Here is a 27,509-nt window from a genome sequence, read left to right as displayed (position 1 = left end):
TTGTCGCTCAATGTGTAATAAAAAAAAATATTATAATTTCACATTTGGAAATTGTGGTATACAGGGTTAAAAAATCAAAAGTTATGTTAAAAACAATTTCAGAAATAGACCGAGATTTAGAATTGTCCAAAAGTTCTTTAGAACTTTTACAAATACACATATGATTAATACCATTACGAGAGTAAAAGAATTTTGTCGTTTGTCTTTAGAATTTTCAAATTTATAATAGAACAGTAAAATAACGACATATAATAGAACTATAACATAATGACGGGATCTTTTAAAGTACAGATTCACGTTATAAGAACAAAAAAAAAATGTCGCGTATACAAAATACACCAGCAAATTGAAAAAAATACTACAAACACGTTGACGGGATGTATCAGTACCGAGCCACGTCAAATGGATAAAACAGAAAACAAACCAAACAGTAAAAGTGGTATTAGGAATATAACCAGGGTTTCCTCTGGCGGTCGCCATTTTCGCAATTTGCCGAAAAATAATAATTGTGGCGATAAAAATTCGGCATTTGCGAAAGAATTTGGCAAAAGAAATATATATGTAACGATTTATTTTTCTCCATCTTGTTTATTTACTTTTTTCCCGAGTTTTTCTGACTTTACCCGATTTGTTATAGTAATACCCGATTAGACAATACTCGGAATTCACCTTGACCTCATTAAGATTACGACAGAAAATCAATAATCAGCTGATTGCATTGTATAGCTATGGACAACAAAGGACTAATTAATAAAGGTGTTGATTGAATTGTTTGACAAAATGATATGGTTAAATGGCTTCCACTAAATGTCACACTACAGAATTTATTTACCACTTTGCGACGCACGTGTTTGAAGCAAACTTTTGACGTCTCCTCTCTTTTTAGAGATAGTTTAGAAAATAAAGCTGTTGTTTTAACGAAAAATGTTCAAAAGCAAGAAAAATCTCCGATTGAAAACTTATTATCCTTTGACTTTAATATAGGTAATCGATTTGGGAGACTACTTTAAAGTCGTTTGAGTGACACACGTGATTCAAGCATAGTTTTTCGTCTCAACTTTTTCATTTACGATGGTCAAGAAAAGAAAACTGTCGTTATGAAGAAATCTATCCAAAAGGTTGGGAACAACCCCTTGAATGAGAGTAACCCTTCAATGTTATGATACAAATGAAATGAGGGATCAATTTCGTGCGATAAAAGCTTTTGTTTTGTTGTAAAAACAACTTCTTAGTTCAAAAGGGCACATCAGTATTTTTCTTTCAAAAGAAACTTTCCCAACGAACTATACTGATATTATATGATCAAAACATGTCCATTTATTTTGTTATATTCCAGGACTTATATATTCTTTATTATTAAAAGTATAGTGGCCTCCTCATTTACAAAAGTTGTTTAAAATACAATGAATATTTAAAGTTAAAAAAAATATGTTGTTTCAAAGTAAATGATTAGTGTTTATTCATTAAAATGTAGACACTAAAATAAGTTTGAGAGAATAACCATAGACACAATTGGGCAAAATCATCTTATTTAAGGGAGAGGGGGTAGAAAAAAAGGTAAATTTTAAAACGAAAAATATATTCATGTTACTTGGCGAAAAAATAAAAGTGGCGAAAAAAATAATAAAGTGGCGAAAAATATATTGTTTTGGCTAAAATGGTGGCGAAAAAATAATTGACCCAGGGGAAACCCTGAATATAACGAAGAACAATATAACACGTTGTTAAGATGAAAAACAACGTCAAGACGCAGAATCTATATATCAAGCTTAAGACCATCATGTATTATTTGTGAAGATGAAACTGAATTTTTATCAACAAGATATTGATACCTTCCGATGAACTTTTTCATACAAAGGACGAGACGTTATTTGACATACCCCTGGTTCATCACCTTTTTGCTCAGACACTGGTGACATTTTACAAAGTCTCAGTAGGAGCTGCAAACTCTTGTAAAATCCCATATGCAGGTGAAGTTGGTTATTGCTACTAAGTACCACCTTAAATGCTGGACAAAACCAACAAAAGAAACAAGTTCAATAAACTATAATTAAATCTGACTTTATCTCCAACGATCTGTATAAAGAAAGTCTTACATCCATCAACACTGGCGGTGTTGACTCCTGGTTTATAGGATACTCCAACACTGGTGGTGTTGACTCCTGGTTTATAGGATACTCCAACACTGGTGGTGTTGACTCCTGGTTTATAGGATACTCCAGGTCTAAATCCTGAGAATCCACCAGTATATGAACCAACAACTGGAAATTGAGCATTAGGCTTCACTATTGATCCAACTTTGGTGGTACATTGAACTGTTTTACAACATTTGCCTGGTACAGTTGTTGTGAAACACTCTCTTGGTAAGTTATTGTATGTTGGACACCTGATGAAATAAAACAGAAATGTGTTGAAAAACATTGATAAATTTTTTTCCAATCTTTGTAGTCAAACCGCGGTAAAAAACAAATATAGTCACAAGATTATAACCACTGCCCTCTGATATTCATTTGATGTATGACGGTTTGTTGCATATAAACAGGATAATGTTAAGTCTTTGTTCTCCTCTTATATAATGCGTTTCTCTCGGTTTTAGTTTGTTACCCCGATTTAGTTTTTTTTGTCCATAGATTTACGAGTTTTGAACAGCAGTATACTACTGTTGCTTTTATTTGCATACTAGTTCAGGGATAATGGACGACATACCTAACTCCGAATTATACCAAAGAAACTAAAATTAAAAAAAAAATAACTTGCTCTAAACCATTGCCTTGCATATTTATATGCTAAACAATGAAGTAACAATGATTCAAAACGATATTTTTCTGTTTTGAAGAAACAATCGAACAATCGGAATATAACACACTGCAGACCTTACAATTTTGTCAGTCAAGACCAACAAGTTTTGATAATTTTGATTCTGAAATTTGAAATTAAGGTATGAAAGAGTATTTTCCCTATACATTTAAAGGATTTTGTAATGATCAAAATGTTAAGAGTTTCTTTAGTGTTTGAACAATCCCTTGAAACTGTCATTGAAACACTTACTGTGGTTTACATTCATAATATCCAGTGGATCCATCTACGCAGGTACAAGTAAAATCACAGTCAATATCCCAGGATTCTCCCTTGTTGTATACCTTGTTCTTATATACACACTGATCTGTTAATATAATAAAACAATGAATAATTTACAGAGGTTCATGAAAAGTCAGAGTCAATATCCCAGGACTCTTGCTAGTTGTATATATTGTTCTTATATATAAACTGACCTGTAAATATAATACCTTAACAAGTAAACTCTAGTGTTCCCTTGTTGTATAGTCTGTCATTACAAACACACTGATTTATAAATAGAATACTAAGGTACATTACCTAAAGTTGTCATTTATCTGTTTAAAACAGATGTGTAAATACGTAAAATGTCTTTTGTTCTTGAACAATTGACAGGTCTTTCCTTTTGTAATGTAAACTACATGTTCAAATAGACGTAGAATGTATTGAAAAGTTCAAGGTCAAACTTAAAAAGCTTTAAAACATACTGAAAATCCTTTAAATAAGGTCAAAAACACATAATTCGCTATATGGGACATGACCTTGACCTTTGACCTTTTGACCTTTGTCAAGGTCATTAGTCCCAAATGTCATTGCTGAAGACACCTTGGGTCTAGGACCTTTGGTCATATAGCAAAAGCTGAGTTTGCCTTTTCAGAAACCTAAAACAAGAGTTCGCTAACAAGGTGTTAGGTCAAAGATCAAGGTCAACATACACATTTGACCTTGAGGTATTTTTCAAAGTCGCATGAAATGATAATGAATGGTGAAGATCCTAGGTGTCTACAACTCACGGTTTCTGAGTTTTGGTGGCCAACCGACACCGGTTAATTTCAATAGAGGCATAGCCCTACCAATGAGTCGTTGAATCTTTTCGATCCAAATGTAATGAAGAACCAGGGTCTGGTCCTGAACAAATTTCACCCTTCGTTTTTTTACTACCTATTACGGTTACAGTGTTGGAACGATAACAAGGTTTTTGGGTTTCTTAGGGATTACTGCGAACCGACAAAATATTTCGACTCACAGGGCGAGTTCCGGATAGGTATTGATGACACCGATACAAAGTGTGAACATGAAAGCGACACGTCTTACGGTTAAGGCTGCTAACTTCGTCAAAGTTTGGTGGAAAAAGAATAATAATTATTATAATAATAATAATAAAACAGAAGAAATACAGTAAGTTCTTTCCCTTTTGAAAAAGGAAAGACCTTAATAATATAGAACAAAATAAGCAAAAGCCCGCCCATGGTCACAAGCAATCTGTACATAAAATATCAAAATATAGAATAAGAAATCTGGTTGATGTACACGTTTTTTCTTGAAAACAAAGTATAGGTTAAGAAATGGTCAGAGTATTCGTCTTCGGTTTCTTAATTTTTGTATTTATATACGGATATACTACATTAACTTACTACTGATGCCAGTGATTTGATTTGGTTTGATTGGGTATCCTCCTCCTGGGATTACACTACTTGTGTTTTGTGAGGGGTTAGGACTGATTTGAATAATTTGTATAAGACTTGTTGGAGCTGGTGTTGGTAGCGAGCCTATTTTAGTTGGTAATGACGTTGGCACAAGCTGAGGAACTGGGTCCATGGTACCAAATCCTGGTATATCACAACTTATAACTGGACAACATTGTCCTGGTACCATCTTCTTTTTACAGTATGATGGTAATGCTGGATAGGCTGGACACCTAAAATAGTTTTATCGAAAAGGATAACAAAATATAAAAGGCAAATTTAAAGAAAGAACGTCCATACCATAATCATTGAGATAAATTTAACCACTTTTGAAACGAATGGACAACAACTGTCATATTCCTGACTTGGTAAAGGCATTTTCAAATGTAGAAATGATGAATTGAACTTTCGACATGTATGACAGTTATCGTTCCAAGCATTCGAGATTCATCATTCCTTATTGATCAACGTTAGGTGGTTAACTAATGATATCGGATGTGTTCCTTATGTCGTAACTACAAACCCCTTCCCTTTCATGAATGTGACCTACCGAATAATACTATTTACCGGATTTGTAATCACATAAGCCACACGACGGGTGCCACATGTGGAGCAGGATCTGCTTACCCTTCCAGAGCACCTGAGATCACCCTTGGTTTTAGGTGGGGTTCGTGTTGTTTATTCTTTAGTTTTCTATGTTGTGTCATGTGTACTATTGTTTTTCTGTTTGTCTTTTTCATTTTTAGCCATGGCGTTGTCAGATTTTTTAGATTTATGAGTTTGACTGGCCCTTTGGTATCTTTCGTCCCTCTTCTATAGTAATGATGACACCGGAGACACAAAGTGAAACTAATAATGCCTGTACCAAGTCAGGAATATGACAGTTCTTGTCTATCGTGTCTGATGCGTTTTGTTATTTGATTTTGTTATATGATTATGGACTTTCCAAATTGATTTTCCTCTAAGTTCGTTATTTTTGTGATTTTACTTTTTTTTTTTAACATTGTTCGATTTGAGGTTCACTTGACATTAACACTAAAATAATGTGACATATTTTGTATGCCGTACATAAGGAATTTTGAAAAAAAACTAATAGAAAACTAAAAACTACAAGACAAAGTATAGGAAGAAACATGTAACTTCAAGTCAAATTTAACTATATAACACAGGAATTTAGGAAGGTTTTGGAGTTAATACGACCAGGCCCCCTTTTGGTCATTTATGTAGTTCAAACATAAACAGATACAATCTCACTTAGATATACATCTGTACAGTCCTTTAGGTCCGATCAAACAGGTACACACATCTTCACACCCATCATTCCAAGAGGCTCCCTGTTTGTAAGCATTGTTCTTGAATAAGCAGCTGTCTATAAGAAAAATCACAAGTCTTATTTAAAATACTCTAAGCTGTGATATTCTGAAAATGTGCTCTCCTTGATATCGAAGTTAACATATTGCAAGGTATTATAATAAACACACGCTATTTGAAAAAAGACACTTTTATACTTCTGACTTTGTATGTATGCAGGTACCAGGTTGACAGACACCCAAACAATTGACTTCTTGAATACATCTCTGAAATCTTACAACAATAGATATAGGAAGATGTCTATATGATTATGCGTTCCTTGTAAAATCTACGGAATTTGTAATGCAGCGCTTTTTATAAGGATATGAATAGCTAAATTTAAATAAAGTCAAAGATTTGAATTTTATATTGTGTTTCACTCTTACAAGTCGTTTCCTCCATATAAATGATCATCAGATCCATGAAACACAAACTCCGTGATTTCAGTCGTTACAATAGCAAGTAAATGAATGTGCAAACAGAAATCATGTAGCTTTATTTACTGTGTTTTTGTTTTGTAATTTATCGCAGATTCACTAAAATTTTCTCTTGATGGTGTATATTTTTTCTGATCACCACTACATATATAAAGAAATATTTTAAAAAACATAACAGTTCATAACCTTTACTACTAGTATCCTGAAAAGCATTATGGTTATGACGGGATCCGTAGAAAACAGTATGTGTTCCTATTGGAACCAAATTAAACTTGTTTGGTGGAATGGTTCCTGTGAATTTGTTTCCAGTGATTGGAATATAGGTGCCACAGTCTGGAATCTGACAACATGAATCTGTTGGGTCTGGTTTCAATGTACAAATTGATGGCAAACTGGAGTAAGCTTTACATCTGTCAATAAACAAACAAAATATGGTCTTCACAATCATAAAGATGTCAGAAAGTTATTAAGAGAGTGAGCTTAACATCTGTCTATATACAAACATAACATGGTCTTTATAAAGATGTCAGAAAGTTATTAAGAGAGTAAGCTTTACATCTGTCTATATACAAACATAACATGGTCTTTATAAAGATGTCAGAAAGTTATTAAGAGAGTAAGCTTTACATCTGTCTATATACAAACATAACATGGTCTACATAAAGATGCCAGAAAGTTATTAAGAGAGTAAGCTTTACATCTGTCAATATACAAACATAACATGGTCTTCCTAAAGATGTCAGAAAGTTATTAAGAGAGTAAGCTTTACATCTGTCAATATACAAACATAACATGGTCTTCATAAAGATGTCAGAAAGTTATTAAGAGAGTAAGCTTTACATCTGTCTATATACAAACATAACATGGTCTTCCTAAAGATGTCAGATAGTTATTAAGAGAGTAAGCTTTACATCTGTCTATATACAAACATAACATGGTCCTCATAAAGATGTCAGAAAGTTATTAAGAGAGTAAGCTTTACATCTGTCAATATACAAACATAACATGGTCCTCATAAAGATGTCAGAAAGTTATTAAGAGAGTAAGCGTTACGTCTGTCAATATACAAACATAACATGGTCCTCATAAAGATGTCAGAAAGTTATTAAGAGAGTAAGCTTTACATCTGTCAATATACAAACATAACATGGTCTTCATAAAGATGCCAGAAAGTTATTAAGAGAGTAAGCTTTACATCTGTCAATATAAAAACATAACATGGTCTTCCGGAAGATGTCAGAAAGTTATTGTTCAACAAGTTCAAGGTCAACGACTTAATATAAATGATATCGAACTTTATATCTGTCAATATATAAACATAACATGGTCTTCATAAAGATGTCATAAAGTTATTGTTTAAACACAACGACTCAATATAGATGAAGTCGAACGTTTAATACTAGGGTACCTTTCTAGTAAGGTGATTGAATGTATCATGTGTTCTCTGTATTAACTTACAACAACCTAGGAACTTTGAAAGCTATCAAATACATACCTCAATGTGGGACTAAATATATATGTTTCCATTTGTTATGTTTTTGATAAAACAATTATAAAAGAATAAAGTTTACAAGGCATGAAAGTCGCATACATACAACAGTCTGACATAAAAACTCAATAATTGGATAATATGTGATTTAAGCTTGAACATCATATATATGAATAATTGCTGCTCACGAATTTACCTTGTAACAGTTATAAAGTTGGTGTAGTGATCGGAAAAGTCACAGGTAAAATATCATGACATTTTACATGCTTTAAAGTTGAACAAATATTGTAAATATCTTTGTATTAACAGGTATTACCACATTTGATTTTACCTTCTGGTACCTTTGATAACTATTTGCATTAATAGGTATCAGCACATTTGATTGTACCTTCTGGTACCGTTGTGAACTTTAATCACATAAGCAACACGACGGGTGCCGCATGTGGAGCAGGATCTGCTTGCCCTTCCGGAGCATCTGAGATCACCCCTAGTTTTTGATGGGGTTCGTGTTGTTTATTCTTTAGTTTTCTATGTTGTGTTACGTGTACTATTGTTTTTCTGTTTCTCTTTTTCATTTTTAGCCATGGCGTTGTCAGTTTGTTTTAGATTTATGAGTTTGACTGTCCCTTTGGTATCTTTCGTCCCTCTTTTAATGTGAGGATTTTAAAGTCATAGGTAAAATCAAATGAAAGTTTACCTTATAACACAGTTAAAGATAGAAGTTGACACGAAGGACTTTAAATTTAAATTGTTGCACAGTTATTCTCATGATGGATTCAGTTGTACAGTTATGGAGATAGGTTTGGTGACTTTAAGATTCACACGTTTCATCGTATACTATCATTTTACCTTTTTTTCTTGTTGTACAGTTATAGCAGTTGGTTATAGTAGTTTAACATTACCTGTTTAATCACATTATAATTTACCTTGCTGAACAGTTATACAGGTAATTCCAAAAAAATGCGTCGGACTCATTGAAAGTATTAAACGTGTCGTTTTCATTTTCTTTTAAAGATGTTGGCATAGGTATCTTCAAATTCACATGTATAATCACAAGCATCGTAACAGTGAGAACTATTAGAGTGCTGTTCACCATCAATGTAGACACATACATCTGTAATAGTTATATAATAAGGCACATATTCACCATTTCCTTTCTCAATTTTACATAACTTATGTCAATTCAGTAAGTAACAACCATACAAAATTATTTCTGTGGTGGTATAAAGTTGATGAACCAGAAGAATGCCAAAGAACGTCTCGTCCTTTTTCTAAAAAAGTTCATTGGAAGATACCCAGAACTTGTTGATAAATATTCCGTATCAACTTCACAAATAATACAAGATGGTCTTGAAGTATAGATTTTGCGTACTGACGTTGGTTATCTTAATAACGCGTTATAGTATTATTTTATTAGTCTTTATTAATATTACTTGTAAAATTTTGAGATATTCTTTTGAATTGACTCTGTGGTTATATAAAAACATCATGCTTTGAACGACAAAATTATTTCATTTACTTAAATTACTCTTACTTATGGTTTTTGACATACTATAAATGACTAAATTATTTCATTCAATAAAATACTTTAAATTTCTGTTGAGTCTGTTTTTTTTATTTTATACATTTGACGTGATATTGTACGTATGTATCCCGTCATACTTTGAACCACACCTTATTTATTTATTATTATTACATTTACTGTTGAGTCTGTTGTTTGTTATATCAACTTTATGTGACTATGCATGTATGTATACCTTCATACTTTGAACGACAAAATTATTTGTATGTCTACCTTTGCGAATTTCAAACGCGCATTTTTACACCAGCAATGAAAACCTTCTTTCCTTTACGGGTAGACTTTTTATATACATAAATTAATTGGTACAAGAAAAGCAAAATGAGTATGTTAAATTTGATGTATGCCTTTTTGTGATTCTTCGTTACATTTGTTGTTTTTATTGTGATATTAAGATGATAAAACAATATTGACTGCTGTACCCCTATTTTTGACATTTTTACTCTTTGAGTATGTTTGTTTTGTTCATACATCGTTGACAATGCAATGGAATTTCATGCGACTGTCATACAAGTGAGAGGTTTAGCTAGCTATAAAACCAGGTTCAATCCACCATTTTCTACATTAGAAAATGCCTGTACCAAGAATATGACAGTTGTTATCCATTCGTTTGATGTGTTTGGACTTTTGATTTTGCCTTTTGATTTTGGATTTTCCTTTTTGAATTTTCCTCGGAGTTCGGTATTTTTGTGTTTTTACTTTTTTTTATAAAAAGAAGACGGCATTTTAAATTTTTCAGCTCTTTATTTTATAGGTAATCAAACACTTTCAGTCAAAGAAAGGCTGAAACAAAACCAATCGAAAACGAAAAACAAACAACACAGTCTATAAAACAATCCAAAAAAAAAGAATGTTTGTAATATTAGATGCAGATCTGGATTAACATCGGTCACCTACTCTGTATTGCTTATGAGTTGTTAAATACACACTACAGTAGTATGCAGCTGTTCGAAAGTCACAAATCGATTGAGAGAAAACAAATCCATGTTACACATTTAAAATCAGGTTAACACATCAACAATAAAGGGAAAACAACGAAGCAACAGAAACACTAAAGTGCAGTAAAAATAACAAAACCGACAATGCAAAACACACAGACACGAACTATAAGATAACAACTGTCATTTTCCTGACTTGATACAGGACAATTAAAGAACAAAAATGTATGGTTGAACCTGGTTAAGCGGCTAGCCGAACCTCGCGATTGTATGGCAATGTTAAATATAGCACTCAACGATAACAACATGAAATATATACAAATCAGTTGAAAAAAGGTTAACTCACCAGATGGACAAAACAAAACAACACTAGGTACATATCTGAGAGTACTTGCAGTTAACTGGCAGCTATTTCAAAGCAACTTACAACTAATAAAACAATCATGCATCTACAACTATATAGTTTCTGTATAGTGTGAACATAAACGACCGATTATGCGATAAGTTTAATTCGGTGTTGGCAGAATCACCTTAGTGATTACGAAATCGTGGTAACTACAATTGAATTAATTGAATGTTATCACTTCGTCTTTCAGTTCGGTGTAATCTAGAACTTGATGATTATAAGGAATTCAAACGCAAATGACAAGCCCGCAAATAGTCGGATATTAATCAGAGTTTAATATGTTTATTTGTACATGTTTCTATTTAAAAAAAAACTTTTACTTGAGTTGTACATAATTATTTGAAAGCAATTCTTAGGTTATCGTACAATCATTTTTAAACATTTTATATAGAACGCAACAGCTGTTTTATGTGGAACTCTGATATTACTTTATGTTGTTTTGTCTTTACTTAATATGGTTTTGACCTTACGTAATGATGTTTTTATATAACTAAATATGAAATAGTCATTACTTGTCATTCTTTAATGTTGTCCTGTCATTCTTTGATGTGGTTATCCCATTACTTGATGAGGTAAAACCACGTGACCAATTCGGAAAAACCTGTTCTATTTTTATATAGATTTTCATGTTGTACTGTATGTGTCTTGAAAAATCTAACTATGAGTGTTGAAATTAAAGTTCGGGTTACTGTTTGAGTTAAGCTTTGAATTACTTTTCGAATCAAATTCATGCTCAGAATTAAAGTTCTAGTGAGCATTGAGTTTGTGGTTGGACTTCGCGTTTGAGTCACATTTAAAGGCAGAAACTTTGAATTTGTGTCACTTCTTGAGGTAGAGTTTGAGTAAGATTCGAAATTAAGTCTCATTTAGATTAATTAAGATTTCGAGTTGAATTTCGCGCTATTTTATATGTCTTTTTGAGTTCGTTATTAAATTTTCTGTCGCGGAACAAGGGCTTTTGCTCGTGCTTCTGTAAAGAGGGCTCCGGGATATATGCGTTCTTAAAAAAATGTTGCAGTATACACAACGCAACATAGAAGTTTAAATGATGTGGGTGTAAGAAATCAAATACAGGCAGCCGTACTCTCCATATAGTTACAAAAGGCAACCATGCACTATGTGAAAAAAAAAACTATTTTATAACAGATTTCAATATGCCGTTTGTTAAATGTGCTTTAAATGGGTATCGCCAAAGTTAAAGTTCAGATGAAAGTAGTTCAGATTTATTTGGTAGAAAAAGAGGAACGGCAGACAATTATCAAAAATTAAATCCTAAAAAATTTACAATATTCCGGACAAAATTGGGATATCCCCATACCACATGGCCTGTAATTTGATCCTCAAAGAGAAGCAGAATTATAATATTTTTTAAATAGTCCACGGAATGCTGTGTCTCGCCTGACATTGCTGCTTTCAGTATGAAAAGGAAATGTTGATTAGCTGTACATTAATCGGTAAAAAAAATATAAACAAAATGTTTTTCTGTAGATGCTTTTTCTTGATATTGAGGAAAAACTCCTATACAAGTTTTAAAACACATCATAAAGGTAATAAATTTATCATGTCAAAACAATTTAATTCTGTTTAATTTAACTAAAACGAAACTTCATGGTTTTCAACAATGAGCAAAACCCATACCCGACAGTTAGCTATAAAAGGTCCCGAAATGACGCCACTTTCGACGACGTTGTTGTGTCTCACTGCCGATACATTGATGTCGCAGGCTCGACACAATCAAAAGACTAATACTTTTTTGTGAACAATTGAGACACTTCAAATAAACAAACACTGCAGTTACAGGGAAATTGGGGGAGCGGTCTGGACTAAGCGACAAAGCATCAATACTATAAAATAATAATTTTCCGAATTTATTTTAGCGTTAGTGATCATTTGAACATACATATTTATCTTTTACTTTTAATCAATTGAATTCACTGATCTACCCCGCCCTTATTGAAAAATTAACGCTTTGGAATATCTGTTTCACATGTGGGACGACGGACATGTTCCAGTTGTCTTAACCATAATACCTTCATCCTTTTGCTCGAATGTGAACCATATCACTCGGTTTGTAATTTCGCGAATAACACGACGGGTGCCACACGTTGAACAGAATCTCCATACCTGTATGGGTAAGCCAGTATCGCCCAGATGGATTTAATATATCTAGTAATGCAAATCTATGGAGTCAGCCAATTAAAACTGTGTTCAAGACACCGCAACTGAAAGTAAGGGGCATAGTGTTTAACCTCTGTCCGTCCGTCCGTATTTCCGTCCCATTATGGGTATATAGTTCTTCCGCATATTTCCAGTTTGAATCCTAGGAATTTTTCTCTTTATTTTCTGTTTGTACATATATTGAAGGTGTGCTGTATGTGGTCAGGGTTAAATTGTTATTAATATGTGCCCTTTTAGGAGAAAGTTGAACTTCGTCATTTTAAAAAAAAAATTCTTTCATAAGTAAGGCGTTTCCAGATAACTGCTCCTACAGTTTGAAAGCTAGGAATTTATCACTCTGCTAGCTGTTTGTATATGTATTGAAGGTGTGCATGTGGTCAGGATTTTTTTTCTTTTTTTTTCTTTTTTTGGATAAAAATTGAACTTTGTCCTTTTGGGATTTAAATGAGTGGAGTGCGGGGGCATCACTTTATCTAGTTTACATTTTTTTCTCGTGTTGTGCTGTTACAATACTGTTACAGTCCGATGTTCGTTCACATACATGTTGAACTCCGAAACAGGCACTTTGTTTGTGTACCTGCCCCAAGTCAGGAGCATGAAGTTCAATTGCTGTCGTTGGATATATACCTTTATGACATATTTGGTTGTTTTTTGGTAAAATATACCGTTAGTTTTTTCGTTTGATTTTTTTTTCACATAGTGCATGGTGGCCTTTTGTAGCTGACTACACGGAGTGTTGAAGGCTGTACGATTGCCTATATATGAATTCTTACATCCACTGCATTTAACTCTGGTGGATAGTTGTTTCATTTGCCATCACACCACCTCTAACTTTATTTCAAATCCTATGTTGCGTTTTCCATACTGCAACATTGTTTATTTAGTACGCATATCCCAAAGCCCTCTTTTCGGAGGCCCGAGCAAAAGCCCTTGTACCGCGATAGAACATTTAATAACGAACTCAAAAGACACATAAAATTTCTTCAATTTCAACTCGATATCTTAATTAATCTAATTTAAATGAGTGGAGTGCGGGGGCATCACTTTATCTAGTTTACATTTTTTTCTCGTGTTGTGCTGTTACAATACTGTTACAGTCCGATGTTCGTTCACATACATGTTGAACTCCGAAACAGGCACTTTGTTTGTGTACCTGCCCCAAGTCAGGAGCATGAAGTTCAATTGCTGTCGTTGGATATATACCTTTATGACATATTTGGTTGTTTTTGGTAAAATATACCGTTAGTTTTTTCGTTTGATTTTTTTTTTCACATAGTGCATGGTGGCCTTTTGTAGCTGACTACACGGAGTGTTGAAGGCTGTACGATTGCCTATATATGAATTCTTACATCCACTGCATTTAACTCTGGTGGATAGTTGTTTCATTTGCCATCACACCACCTCTTACTTTATTTCAAATCCTATGTTGCGTTTTGCATACTGCAACATTGTCTATTTAGTACGCATATCCCAAAGCCCTCTTTTCGGAGGCCCGAGCAAAAGCCCTTGTTCCGCGATAGAACATTTAATAACGAACTCAAAAGACACATAAAATTTCTTCAATTTCAACTCGATATCTTAATTAATCTAAATGAGACTCACATTTGAGTCTTACTCAATCTTACTCAAACTCTTTATTATGAGGTGACTCAAGTTGTAACTATAACTCTGCCTTTAAATGTGACTCAAACTCAAAGTCCAACTCGAAACTCAATGCTAACTAGAACTTTAATTCTAAGTATGACTTGAATTCGAAAATTAACGCAAAGTTTAACTCAAACAGTAACCCAAACTTTAATTTAACACTAATTTAATGGATGTCCACACGCATTCATGCCACATAGAACATGAAAATCTATCTTAAAATAGGACAGGTTTTTCTGAATTGGTCACGTGGTTTTACCTCATCAAGTAATGGGATAACCACATCAAAGAATGACAAGACCCTAACAAAGAATGACAAGATCACATCAATTAATGAAACAAACACATCAAATAGTGTAACATAGTCTAATTTTGAAACATCATTACGTTATTTTAAAATCATATAAAGAATAGATAAATCATCATTTAGAAATAACAAACCCACATCATGTTATGAAACAACTACATAACGTTAAGTCACATACACATCATGTAATGTAATACCACATTGACTAATAACAAAACCATATTAAATAATGGTGAAACCACTGAAAGTAATGACAAACCCATATTGAGTAATGACAAAACTATATCAAGTCAATACGAAACCATATCGTGTTATATCGGAATATCATCAAGCAATGAATATTCCATATTGAGTTATATTAAAACATCATTACGTAATGTCAAAACCATATTAAGTAATGACAACATATCATTAAGTAATATTAGAACAGCATAAATTAACATCAGAGTTTCACATAAGACAGTTGTGACGTTCCATAATTTTAGATTCAAGAATGATAATGATACAAAACTTACCTTCTGTTTTCGATAGACTGTTCCCTGTAGTTACTTATAATATATTAAGTAATAAAAAGAATCCTTCGAAATATTAAGCCAATAATGAAACTAGTTATTCAACAGAAGAAGTATATAAAGAGTTCGTGAGGTCTAATTCCTTTTGTACTTGCTTATCATCCAGGAAGAGAACCATATAAATGAGGTCATTTAAAGATATCACCGAAATAAGATTTCCGAAAATAGATATAATGTTTAATCAACTACCAACATACAGTAACTTACTTTCACAAAGCATTTGAAATTTTCAATCCGTTGTTTATATTTCCCTAATCCTGGCCTGAAATAATTATAGTGTCCACCTACACAAGTTCAACAGTTCATTTAGCGAGATAAGAAACTGGATAATGAAAGTTTCCACATAGGAAACTGGAAAAAGTAAAATCACAAAAATACTGAACTCAGAGGAAAATCAATTAGGAAAGTCCATAATCACATGGCAAAATCAAATAACAAAACGCATAAAAAACGAATGGACAAGAACTGTCATATTCCTGACTTGGTACAGGCATTTTCAAATGTAGAAAATGGTGGATTAAACCTGGTTCTATAACGCTAACCCTCTCACTTTAATAACAGTCTCATCAAATTCCGTTATATTTACATGATGCGTTAAGTAAACAGTCACAATTAATAAAATAGTCAAAATATGGGTACATCAGTCATCATCGTATAACAATTTTAAAAGGGGACAAATTAACCGAACACAAAAACATCTTCTATCTACGAACATATTAATTGATTTGAGTGTCTGACGTCAGAAAATTTTATACGTCACATAAATTTGTCCGTTCAATGTGCCTACAAACAGTTTTAAAATTTACATAGGCAATGTAAGCGTACAGGGTTAAAAAATCAAAAGTATGTAAGAATAAATTACAGAAATAGACCGATATTAAAACTAGTCCAAAAGTTCTAGGTAGAATTTATGAGAATCCAAAAATAGTTAATACCACTACGCGATTGAATGATTTTGACGTTTGTGGTTCAACGTATATAGTAATTCATAATAGAAATATATCATAATGACATATAATAGACCAATATAATACTGACGGGATCTTTTAAATTACAGTCACGTAATAAGAAGAAAAGAAATACAAAAAGTCGCATATACAAAACAAACCACAAAAAAATGAAAGCCAATACAAACACATTGACGAGATGTATAAGTACCGAGCCACGTCAAACTGATATCACATAAAACCATTCAACAGTAAAAGTAATATTAATACTATAACAAAAACAAATGAAAGAACAATAAAACATGTTGTTTAGATGATAAACAACATCAGTACGCATAATCTATACATCAAGACCATCGTGTATTATTTGAGAAGTTGATACGGAACATTTATCAACAAGGTCTTGATACCTTCCGATGAACTCTTTTAGAAAAAGGACGAGACGTTCTTTGACATATCCCTGGTTCATCAACTTTCTACTCAGACACTGATAACGTTTTACAAAGTCTGAGTAGGAGCTGCAAGCTCTTGAATATCGAATAAGTTGGGAAATATATATCCCATATGCAGGTGAAGTTGGTATATTGCTACTAAGGTGGGGGAAATTTATAATTTCAAAATTAAAATCGTCTCGTTTGTCAAATTCCCAATTTATACTGTTCTATTTAGCGGTTAACCATCTTGAACAAAAATACTGATTGTTACTTTTATTAAGATATAATGTGCACTTTACTCAATGCAATTTTGTTTTATTTATCATTCAACATATTAATCTCCTAAAAACCTAATGAGTTTCACATGGTTAGACAAGCAGATTGACCATGTCTAGTCTCTAACCCATACATTTCTTCCAATCAGAATTCACTGATGCATTAAACTGTTTCTTACCATAATCATTATCAAATGTTAAAACACAGGTGTTTTTCAGAACAAAGGTTTGACTTTAACCGGTAGAAATAAAATAAAAGTTGTAAATAAAATGTCACGAGACACAATACAACACCAAAGCACAAGCATCACGCTCTTCTTATTATGAAAACTAGGGTTAAACGCTTGTGGTATAGATTAGAACCATTTAAAATATATAATGGAATTTGATGCGACTGTCATACAAGTGAAAGGATTAGCTAGCTATCAAAGCAGGTTTAATTAACCATTTTCTACATTAGAAAATGCCTGTACTATGTCAGGAACAGGACAGTTGTTAACCATTCGTTTGATGTGTTTGAGCTTTTGATAATGCCATTTGATTAGGAACTTTCTAATTGTAAGTTGATAAAATAAAGTCATTTATTGATAAGGCACAGGATCAGGTTGGCATTTTAATTTTTATAAGCATATCGTAACTAATGTATATACTTAGTTTGTTTAAACATGTTTATTTATAGTGGATTGGGAAACACGTTTTACACGTTTTACAACTTATGTTAATCCCTTTCTACTTTGCGGGTACGAGTGCTGCCTTCTAGCGGCATTAGCCTGCTCTTTTTCAAAATCTACAAGGATTTCTTTAACATGCAAGAGATCTCTATTAGCACGGGTCAGCCATTTATTGTCCCCTTCCGACGGACTATCATCGTTTTCTCAAGACCAAGACTTGAAAATGGTGTGAAGGGAGAGATGTATATAACTGACGAGGAAAGGTAACACATGACCAGCGAAAACTCTATTATTGTAGCGCCCAGGTGGTCGTGTGGTCTAGCGGGACGCCTGCAGTGCAGGCGATTTGGTGTCACGATATCACAGTAGCATGGGTTCGAATCTCGGCGAGAGCAAATTTACAGATCTAACATTGTTGGGTTGATGTTTAGACGAGTTGTATATACGTTATGTACACAGCCATGTATCACCATCATTGATGGCGGTCCGATGGATACATATGTTGTAGAGTTGTCACTGACTCAGACGTACTTATAAATATGATTATTTTCTGTGACTGTATCTTACATTAATTTGTAGGATCCTTTACTATAGATAATTTAGCTGATCTGTAACAATCACATCTTCATTCCTTATATATCATGTACTGTAGTACGCCGCTAAATTAAAACTGACGAGGAAAGGTAACACATGGCCAGCAAAAGCTCTATTATTGTAGAGCCCAGGTGGTCGTGTGGTCTAGCGGGACGGCTGCAGTGCAGGCGATTTAGTGTCACGATATCACAGTAGCATGGGTTCGAATCCCGGCGAGGGAAGAAACAAAAATTTGCGAAAGCAAATTTAAAGATCTAACATTGTTGGGTTGATGTTTAGACGAGTTGGATATACATTATGTACACAGCCATGTATCACTATCATTGATGGCGGTCCGATGGATACATCTGTTGAAGAGTTGTCACTGACTCAGACGTACTTATTTCATAAACTATAGAGATATACATTGTAGGTTACTGTCCTGGTATCTTTGACCTCTCCCTCTTCGAAGACAATATAAAGCAGTAAATAATGACCCTTATGAAGCACCTGAGTACACCACAAGATCATGTTGAGCATAAACTGTTAACCCTATACACGCGCTTCAGTTCTAAGCAAAGCATATGCAGCCTTTATTACCTACCCTTCTAACGAACCTGAGTTTATCACAAATCTAGTGGAGCATTAACTGTTAATCCAACTTGTAAATCATCAACTTAATACCTTTCAAAACCGTACAAAAATAACTGCGGACTATAGGGAGCAGTACATGTAACTGCGTACTAGTTTTAAGCACATGCGTCACAGAGAAGCAAGTGAGGCAATAACTGATTACTCTTTTTAAGCACAAGATTCACCGAGGAGTATGTGTTGCCTTTCTGAAAAATACACCACGAAATATGTGGGGCAGTAGCGATTACCTTCTTCGATGAACTCGATTTCACAGCGATTTTTTGTTGTAGTTCGTGTTTCCCCAGTTTTGTTTACTTCGGGTTCTTTTCTGTAATTTATGCTTTGTTTATTTGTTGTTTTTAGTTTTGGTCATACTCTTATCCGGTTTTTTGTTATGAACTTGTGAATTTTGAATAATAACTTGGTGTATTCTGCTTTCGTTTTGGACACAATGTTATCATAAATAATACATTAAAATTGCTGTACTAATTTGCAACATATGTATTCGTCATCATTACAAATATGTTGCTTTACTGTATTGACAAAAAAAAAAATGATCTTCAGTTTTCTATGTTGTATATACAAAAGATGTGATATGATTGCCAATGAGATCACTCTCCACAAGAGACCAAAATGACACCGAATTTGACAATTATAGATAACCGTACGGCCTTCAACAAACCAAAGCCCATAACGCATAGTCAGCTCTACAAGGGCCCGAAATGACAATGTAAAACAAATGAGAAAACACACGGCCTTATTTGTATAAAATAATGAACGAAAATCAAATATGTAATATATAAACAAACGACAACCACTGAATTACAGCCTCCTGACTTAGGACAGTGTTTTGTGTATTAGGGTTGTCTTGCAGTGCCTTTTTTATATGTCTCGTTGTAATATTCCGCCTCTATTGTACGTTTACCGAGGGAAAGACAAACATTATGTAGATCATTCAACTTTTACTTGTTTAATTAGTTATCAAAGGTACAAGGATTGTAATTTGGTACGCCAGACGCGCGTTCCGTGTACACAAGACTCATCAGTGACGCTCATATCAAAATATTTATAAAGCCAAATAAGTACAAAGTTGAAGAGCATTTAAGTTTGTAGTTTAGAAATTAATTATATAATACATTTCTTCAGTACTGCTGTATGAATAATCAATCTCTAATTATGTTGTTTAGTACAATATTGCAGGTGTTCCGATGTCGGCAGGATTTAAACAGCATGTTTTATTTGAATCGTTTTTTCATAAAGCATTACGGAGGGTGATGCAAGAATACTAAATAAATCTCCATTTACGATTATGTTCGGTCTACTTAATAAGAACTGCTGCAGACTAATTGACACATCTGCTCCCACAAACTAAACGGACAAGTCTGCTTTTGACCAGTCCTAGGGAAAGGTATGCCCTAAACCAGACCAAAAGACATGTCTGCTCCTTATCATAACTGTGCGCAGGTCTGCTTCTGACGCATTATCATATTTTACAATTTTCTTATTAGACTTCATTTCAAATTATGTAAACAATAATCGCATTTGCTTTTTTCAGTATTGAAGAAATTTGTTTACATAATACTCTTGAAATATTATACACATTGAAAAAAAATTTTTTTGATTTCATATTCCTATATGAGGGCTACAACGTTTCTTACTATTTTCAGGTGTCGACATTGATTTGGTGGGTTTTTTCTTTGAACATTCTGATTTGTGTATCAGTATAGCATTTTAATACAAACCTTTGCGTATCAACGACGAACAATATAAGAAACAAAAAAATAGAACACACCCTCGCAGTTAAACATCAACGGTGTGTGATATTTACATTTCGTTTGTAGTGATCGTGTTCTTTTCGAAATCGATGAAGTATTTTGACATTGAATAAATGTAGATGGAAGATTTTTGTATGATACGTGTTTAGATAGTTTTTTTTTGTAATTGTGTTAAATAATTTTGAACATAAATATCCTGTATTGAAAGAAGGGAGAATACAATGAGTTGTAAAACTAACTACCAGTAAATACTTCTAAATATGATTTCATTGGATGATCACCGTGGTAATTCAGTGACTATTTCAAAGGGATACTCGGGCAACTGTTGTAGGTCGAGTGATTTGTCATTACAGCAAAGTTATTTTTGAGAAGAAATCAAACTTTTTTTTATTACTTTGCATAACACCTATTTATTACTTTTTATTGTCAATTAAGGATTTATATTTCAAAATAGAATTTTTGGAGTGTACGTTGATGTGTTTGTTCCACGAATAGTCTTTACCGATGTGTTTTAGTTTTTGTTTTTGTTTTTAGTGTTTGAGCAAGGGTTATAATTCTTTATGCAAATAGAAATGGCAATGATGACCGTATTTTTTTTTTAATCATTTTTTTCCAACTCGTTTCCTTCTTAATTTAACTCTAGCTTGCTCTTGTGTCTGTTTGTTGGGCCTGTTCAAATGTGATTTGTTTCGGATTTGTATATGTGTCAGTCTGTGTAATTTTCTACACTTTGTTTAATTTTGTCGCTTACCTAAATTTTGGGTTTTGTTTTTTGTAACCACAGCTTGTGTCAACATAGTGTTGAGATTCAAAATATTTATACAAATATCTTATACATATATATGGTAGCATACGCTATACATTTATAACTTTGGGATATCATAAGGCATATTTCGTTAATAATAACAAACAAAAAGGTAAAACATACTACACAGAAGACCAAGTGGTCAGAGTTCCTTATCGACAACATATTTGTTGAGTTTGGATGCAGACTTTTCCAACAAACTTTCGGCATTCCTTTTATGAACAAACTGTGTGCCTCTTCTTGTCGATCTCTTCTTATTTTCATATGAATTGGAGTTCCTTCAGACACTTGTCAAAAACAAGAGGATCAAAGATACATTGATGATATTCTTTCCATCAACAATCCGAACTTTTCTAATTGGGTTCCATTAATATATCCTCCAGAACTAGAAATTAAAGAAACAGCAGACACGGCTTCCTCCGCCTCATTCTTATACTTACATCTCGAATTTGACTTACACAGTCATCTCAGTACCAGAATCTATGACAAAAGATTTTAATTTTGAAATTATAAATTTCCCCCATCTTAGTAGCAATATACCAACTTCACCTGCATATGGGATATATATTTTAACTTATTCGATTTTGAAGAGCGTGCAAGACCTACTCAGACTTTGTAAAACGTCATCTGTGTCTGAGTAGAAAGTTGATGACCCAGGGGTATGTCAAAGAACGTCTCGTCCTTTTTCTAAAAAAGTTGTTCAACACACAGAGAGAATAATAACAGGTATTATGGCAAGAGCAAAGGCAAGATGGGTAGCAGAAGGTGAAAAAAGAAATTATAATGAAAGATAATTCCAAAATTTATTAAGAATAATGGGGAGGAAATTTTCAATCAAAGTGAAATTTTAGAAGAACAAAAATCATTTTATGAAAAACTGTTCTCCTCTACAAATCTTATTCTTCATCAAGAACATAAAAATCTATTTTTTGATGAAAATAATCCTTTTATCCGCAAACTTTCTGATGAACAGAGGTTACAGGCAGAGGGTAATTTGAATACTAATGAATGCGTAAAAACATTGAAAAATATGAAAAATGGTAAATCTCCAGGAATGGATGGATAAACAACAGAATTTTATAAAATTTTTTGGATAGACCTCCATGAGTTTATTAATAAATCTTTCAATTATAGCTTAGAAACTGGTTCTTTTTCGATTAGTCAGAAACAAGGAGTAATAACATGCATTCCAAAAGAGGGTAAATCAAAATTTCAATTAAATACTGGAGACCTATCACTTTATTAAATGTTGATACAAAAATTGCATCAGCTGCATTAGCAAATAGTATGAAACCTTTTCTTGGGGATATAATTGTGAAACACAGCAAGGTTTCATAAAGGGTAGGTACATTGGAGAATGTACCAGACTTATTTTTGACCTTATGGAAAAGACAGAAGATGATAATCTACCAGGTCTTTTACTTTTATTAGACTTTGAGAAAGCTTTTGATACTCTTGAGTGGTCATTTATAGACTTGGCTTTGTCTTTTATAGGATTTGGTCCTATTTCTTGTAGATGGGTCAAGACCTTATAATCAGAATTTCAGAGCTGTATTATAAATAATGGACATTGCTCTCAATTTTTTAATATTGGGCGGGGTGTTAGACAAGGTGATCCTCTATCTCCATATCTCTTTATATTATCTTTAGAACTTATGAGTGAGGGACTTATGGCTAATTTTGATAAAACTGAAGCCATATGGATTGGGTCAAAGATTCACTCAGGGAATAAACTAACAACTACAAGAAATTTAAACTGGAAGCATTCAGGAAAATTTAAACTTTTAGGAATAAAATTTGATATGTTCAGTGAAAATGAAACGCTTGTAAATTTTGAAGAAAAAATACAAAAAAATACAGAGCCTGCTAAATTCCTGGGTTTATAGAGATTTAACATATATGGGAAAGATCACTGTCATTGAATCACTTGCTCTACCTATTCTAATTCAATCATTGACAGTTTTACCAATCCCGCCGGATGATAAAATAAAAGAAATCCAAAATATTTTTTTTAGTTTCTTGTGGTCAAAAAAACCAAACAAGATAAAAAGAAAAGTTATGATAGGGTCTTTGAAAATTGGAGGTTGAAAATGCCAGATATAAGATCCTTTTGTTATTCATTAAAGATGACATGAATAAATAAACTTTTAGACCCCTTGAATATATCCCCATGGAAAACATTGTTAATAGATCAATACAACAGATTAGGAGCAGACAAAATATGGTTGATGACCCCTGATGGTATCCAAAAGATTTCTTCAAATTTTAATAATTTCTGTAAAGATATTTTACTAAACTGGAATATCCTAAACACTGTCACTATTGACACTGCTGAAGGGATCATGAAACAATCCATATGGTCCGAGTACACAGTTATCGTCCTTTGATTTTCGTTGTCCACGAATATAGTCCTTAGTGTGGACAGTGTGTTACTTGCCAATGTTTGTTATACCCCTTCCAAATTTATTTCTCCATGTTTTATGCCTCATATTGCAAGTTGGGGGGTGAAATGACACTGTAAAAAAATTGGGGTCATAAATATTAATGTAAAGTAGTGATTAGGTCCAGCTGAAAAAGGTCAAAAATTAGCACTTCGGAAGCTGTCAAAAGATTTCAAGACCCCCTCAACATACAATTGTCCATATTTTGAGTTAGAGCTGATGAAGTTTTCTATAATTTTGATATAATTTGTCCCAATAGTAGTACAACACACTGTAAAAATATTATTGAGAAAGCGCAGGTGGGATTTTTTTAATTTTCATTTATTGTCTAAAAGAAATGCACTACGAAATAACTGTGTACTCGGACCTAAGAGGTGAAATCAGGAAATATATAATCTGTACTTTATCAACTTCCCTGAATGATTTGATGGTTTCAATTTGTCAAATAGCATAAAACTAAAGGATTTAAATTTTTATTTGATAGAATTTCTGCAAAAATTACCAATTTTAGCATTATATGGTCAAAATAGGCATTTCATAGCTTTTTCAATTTTGATGCACAAGTGGCATTCTGACTTTCTATCTGACATATTTTCATGTGTCAATTTTTGTGTTTCTATGCTTTAATCCAGTTGTATTACTCATTTGTGAACTCTGAATCTTAAGAAAAGAAGATTATCTCAGACAATATGAGCAAAATGTGTTGAATAAATGACCCTCGTCTAACGCCCTGTTTGGATCAAGTTAAATGTTAGGAGTATAGCACATAAAAGTTGAAGTCCATAATAAAGACCTCACTAAATTTGTATAAAAAGCACTAAACAATGTCTTTTGTACCTGTTTTATTTCACATAATATATCTCTTTACTTCTGTAGGATAGCATGTGGTTCAAATATAAGCCTGTTGAGACTAAAATTGCATGCAATTTTTCACTAAAAAGTGAAAAATCTTTGTATCAGACCATACTGTCTGCTAAAAAAGTTGAATGTAAGAGCCTTTTTGTGCTCAGATTTATTGTATCATGTCACTTGAGTGTAGAAATGATAGAAAAGACACAAATTTTTATTTCCTATAATATAGCTTCAATATGCATTTTTAAATGTAAATATGTGCTACAGCCTAAATTGACACTAAGTTATTGTTAGTCTTACTTGGCCTAAGACCCTTTTAAACTAATATGAAATGTTATTTGTAAGTTTTCTTTCCATTTAAAGTACATTGAATACATGTGTAGGGATTATTTATAATCAAAAAGCTTCACAAATTTAAAATTGCTGGAAAATATTACATCTTCATGTAAGGCCCCCTTCATTAAAAAACCTCCATTTTCAGGCACAGGCTCATATAAATTTGACTTTTTAAAAAAATATGCTAAGTCTGATATATCAAATGAGTATTCTATTGCTTTAAATACATAATATATTATATATTAAGGCATTTTAAAAGTATTTTTTTGCAATATTTCAATTTTATAAGCCCCAAATGTTGATAGTTGAAATTTCTCAATTTTAACGTCTAAATTTAACACGCAAAGTTGAATATAGAATTAATCATATTGTCTTTAATATATATCCTATTGCTATGAAACTTTGTTAGCAGTCTTATAATATATTAAGCTTAAGTCATACCAAGTTTTTTTAAAGATTGGTCAACTTTTTCTATCCTATTAGGTGAAATCAGGAAATATATAATCTGTACTTTATCAACTTCCCTGAATGATTTGATGGTTTCAATTTGTCAAATAGCATAAAACTAAAGGATTTAAATTTTTATTTGATAGAATTTCTGCAAAAATTACCAATTTTAGCATTATATGGTCAAAATAGGCATTTCATAGCTTTTTCAATTTTGATGCACAAGTGGCATTCTGACTTTCTATCTGACATATTTTCATGTGTCAATTTTTGTGTTTCTATGCTTTAATCCAGTTGTATTACTCATTTGTGAACTCTGAATCTTAAGAAAAGAAGATTATCTCAGACAATATGAGCAAAATGTGTTGAATAAATGACCCTCGTCTAACGCCCTGTTTGGATCAAGTTAAATGTTAGGAGTATAGCACATAAAAGTTGAAGTCCATAATAAAGACCTCACTAAATTTGTATAAAAAGCACTAAACAATGTCTTTTGTACCTGTTTTATTTCACATAATATATCTCTTTACTTCTGTAGGATAGCATGTGGTTCAAATATAAGCCTGTTGAGACTAAAATTGCATGCAATTTTTCACTAAAAAGTGAAAAATCTTTGTATCAGACCATACTGTCTGCTAAAAAAGTTGAATGTAAGAGCCTTTTTGTGCTCAGATTTATTGTATCATGTCACTTGAGTGTAGAAATGATAGAAAAGACACAAATTTTTATTTCCTATAATATAGCTTCAATATGCATTTTTAAATGTAAATATGTGCTACAGCCTAAATTGACACTAAGTTATTGTTAGTCTTACTTGGCCTAAGACCCTTTTAAACTAATATGAAATGTTATTTGTAAGTTTTCTTTCCATTTAAAGTACATTGAATACATGTGTAGGGATTATTTATAATCAAAAAGCTTCACAAATTTAAAATTGCTGGAAAATATTACATCTTCATGTAAGGCCCCCTTCATTAAAAAACCTCCATTTTCAGGCACAGGCTCATATAAATTTGACTTTTTAAAAAAATATGCTAAGTCTGATATATCAAATGAGTATTCTATTGCTTTAAATACATAATATATTATATATTAAGGCATTTTAAAAGTATTTTTTTGCAATATTTCAATTTTATAAGCCCCAAATGTTGATAGTTGAAATTTCTCAATTTTAACGTCTAAATTTAACACGCAAAGTTGAATATAGAATTAATCATATTGTCTTTAATATATATCCTATTGCTATGAAACTTTGTTAGCAGTCTTATAATATATTAAGCTTAAGTCATACCAAGTTTTTTTTAAGATTGGTCAACTTTTTCTATCCTATTAGGTGAAATCAGGAAATATATAATCTGTACTTTATCAACTTCCCTGAATGATTTGATGGTTTCAATTTGTCAAATAGCATAAAACTAAAGGATTTAAATTTTTATTTGATAGAATTTCTGCAAAAATTACCAATTTTAGCATTATATGGTCAAAATAGGCATTTCATAGCTTTTTCAATTTTGATGCACAAGTGGCATTCTGACTTTCTATCTGACATATTTTCATGTGTCAATTTTTGTGTTTCTATGCTTTAATCCAGTTGTATTACTCATTTGTGAACTCTGAATCTTAAGAAAAGAAGATTATCTCAGACAATATGAGCAAAATGTGTTGAATAAATGACCCTCGTCTAACGCCCTGTTTGGATCAAGTTAAATGTTAGGAGTATAGCACATAAAAGTTGAAGTCCATAATAAAGACCTCACTAAATTTGTATAAAAAGCACTAAACAATGTCTTTTGTACCTGTTTTATTTCACATAATATATCTCTTTACTTCTGTAGGATAGCATGTGGTTCAAATATAAGCCTGTTGAGACTAAAATTGCATGCAATTTTTCACTAAAAAG

At 32.6% G+C, this 27,509-nt stretch overlaps 1 protein-coding gene across 1 annotated transcript in view; it reads right to left on the bottom strand.

The window, feature by feature from the left end:
- The window catches only part of LOC139522644 (uncharacterized), a 234,360-nt gene that overhangs the window by 53,869 nt on the left and 152,982 nt on the right, over positions 1–27,509 (bottom strand). Inside the window, exons 5-8 of the mRNA XM_071316111.1 lie at positions 5,775–5,889; positions 4,470–4,753; positions 3,049–3,163; positions 2,097–2,386 (exon numbers count right to left, since the gene is read on the bottom strand). Coding sequence (XP_071172212.1) covers positions 2,097–2,386; positions 3,049–3,163; positions 4,470–4,753; positions 5,775–5,889 — 804 coding nt within the window. The remainder of the gene's footprint in view (positions 1–2,096; positions 2,387–3,048; positions 3,164–4,469; positions 4,754–5,774; positions 5,890–27,509) is intronic.

The sequence above is a fragment of the Mytilus edulis genome, chromosome 5 (assembly GCF_963676685.1).
Source record: "Mytilus edulis chromosome 5, xbMytEdul2.2, whole genome shotgun sequence".
Taxonomy (NCBI): Eukaryota; Metazoa; Mollusca; class Bivalvia; order Mytilida; family Mytilidae; genus Mytilus; species Mytilus edulis.
The sequence above is the reverse complement of the archived record's forward strand: the minus strand, read 5'-3'. Positions and strand labels throughout refer to the sequence as shown.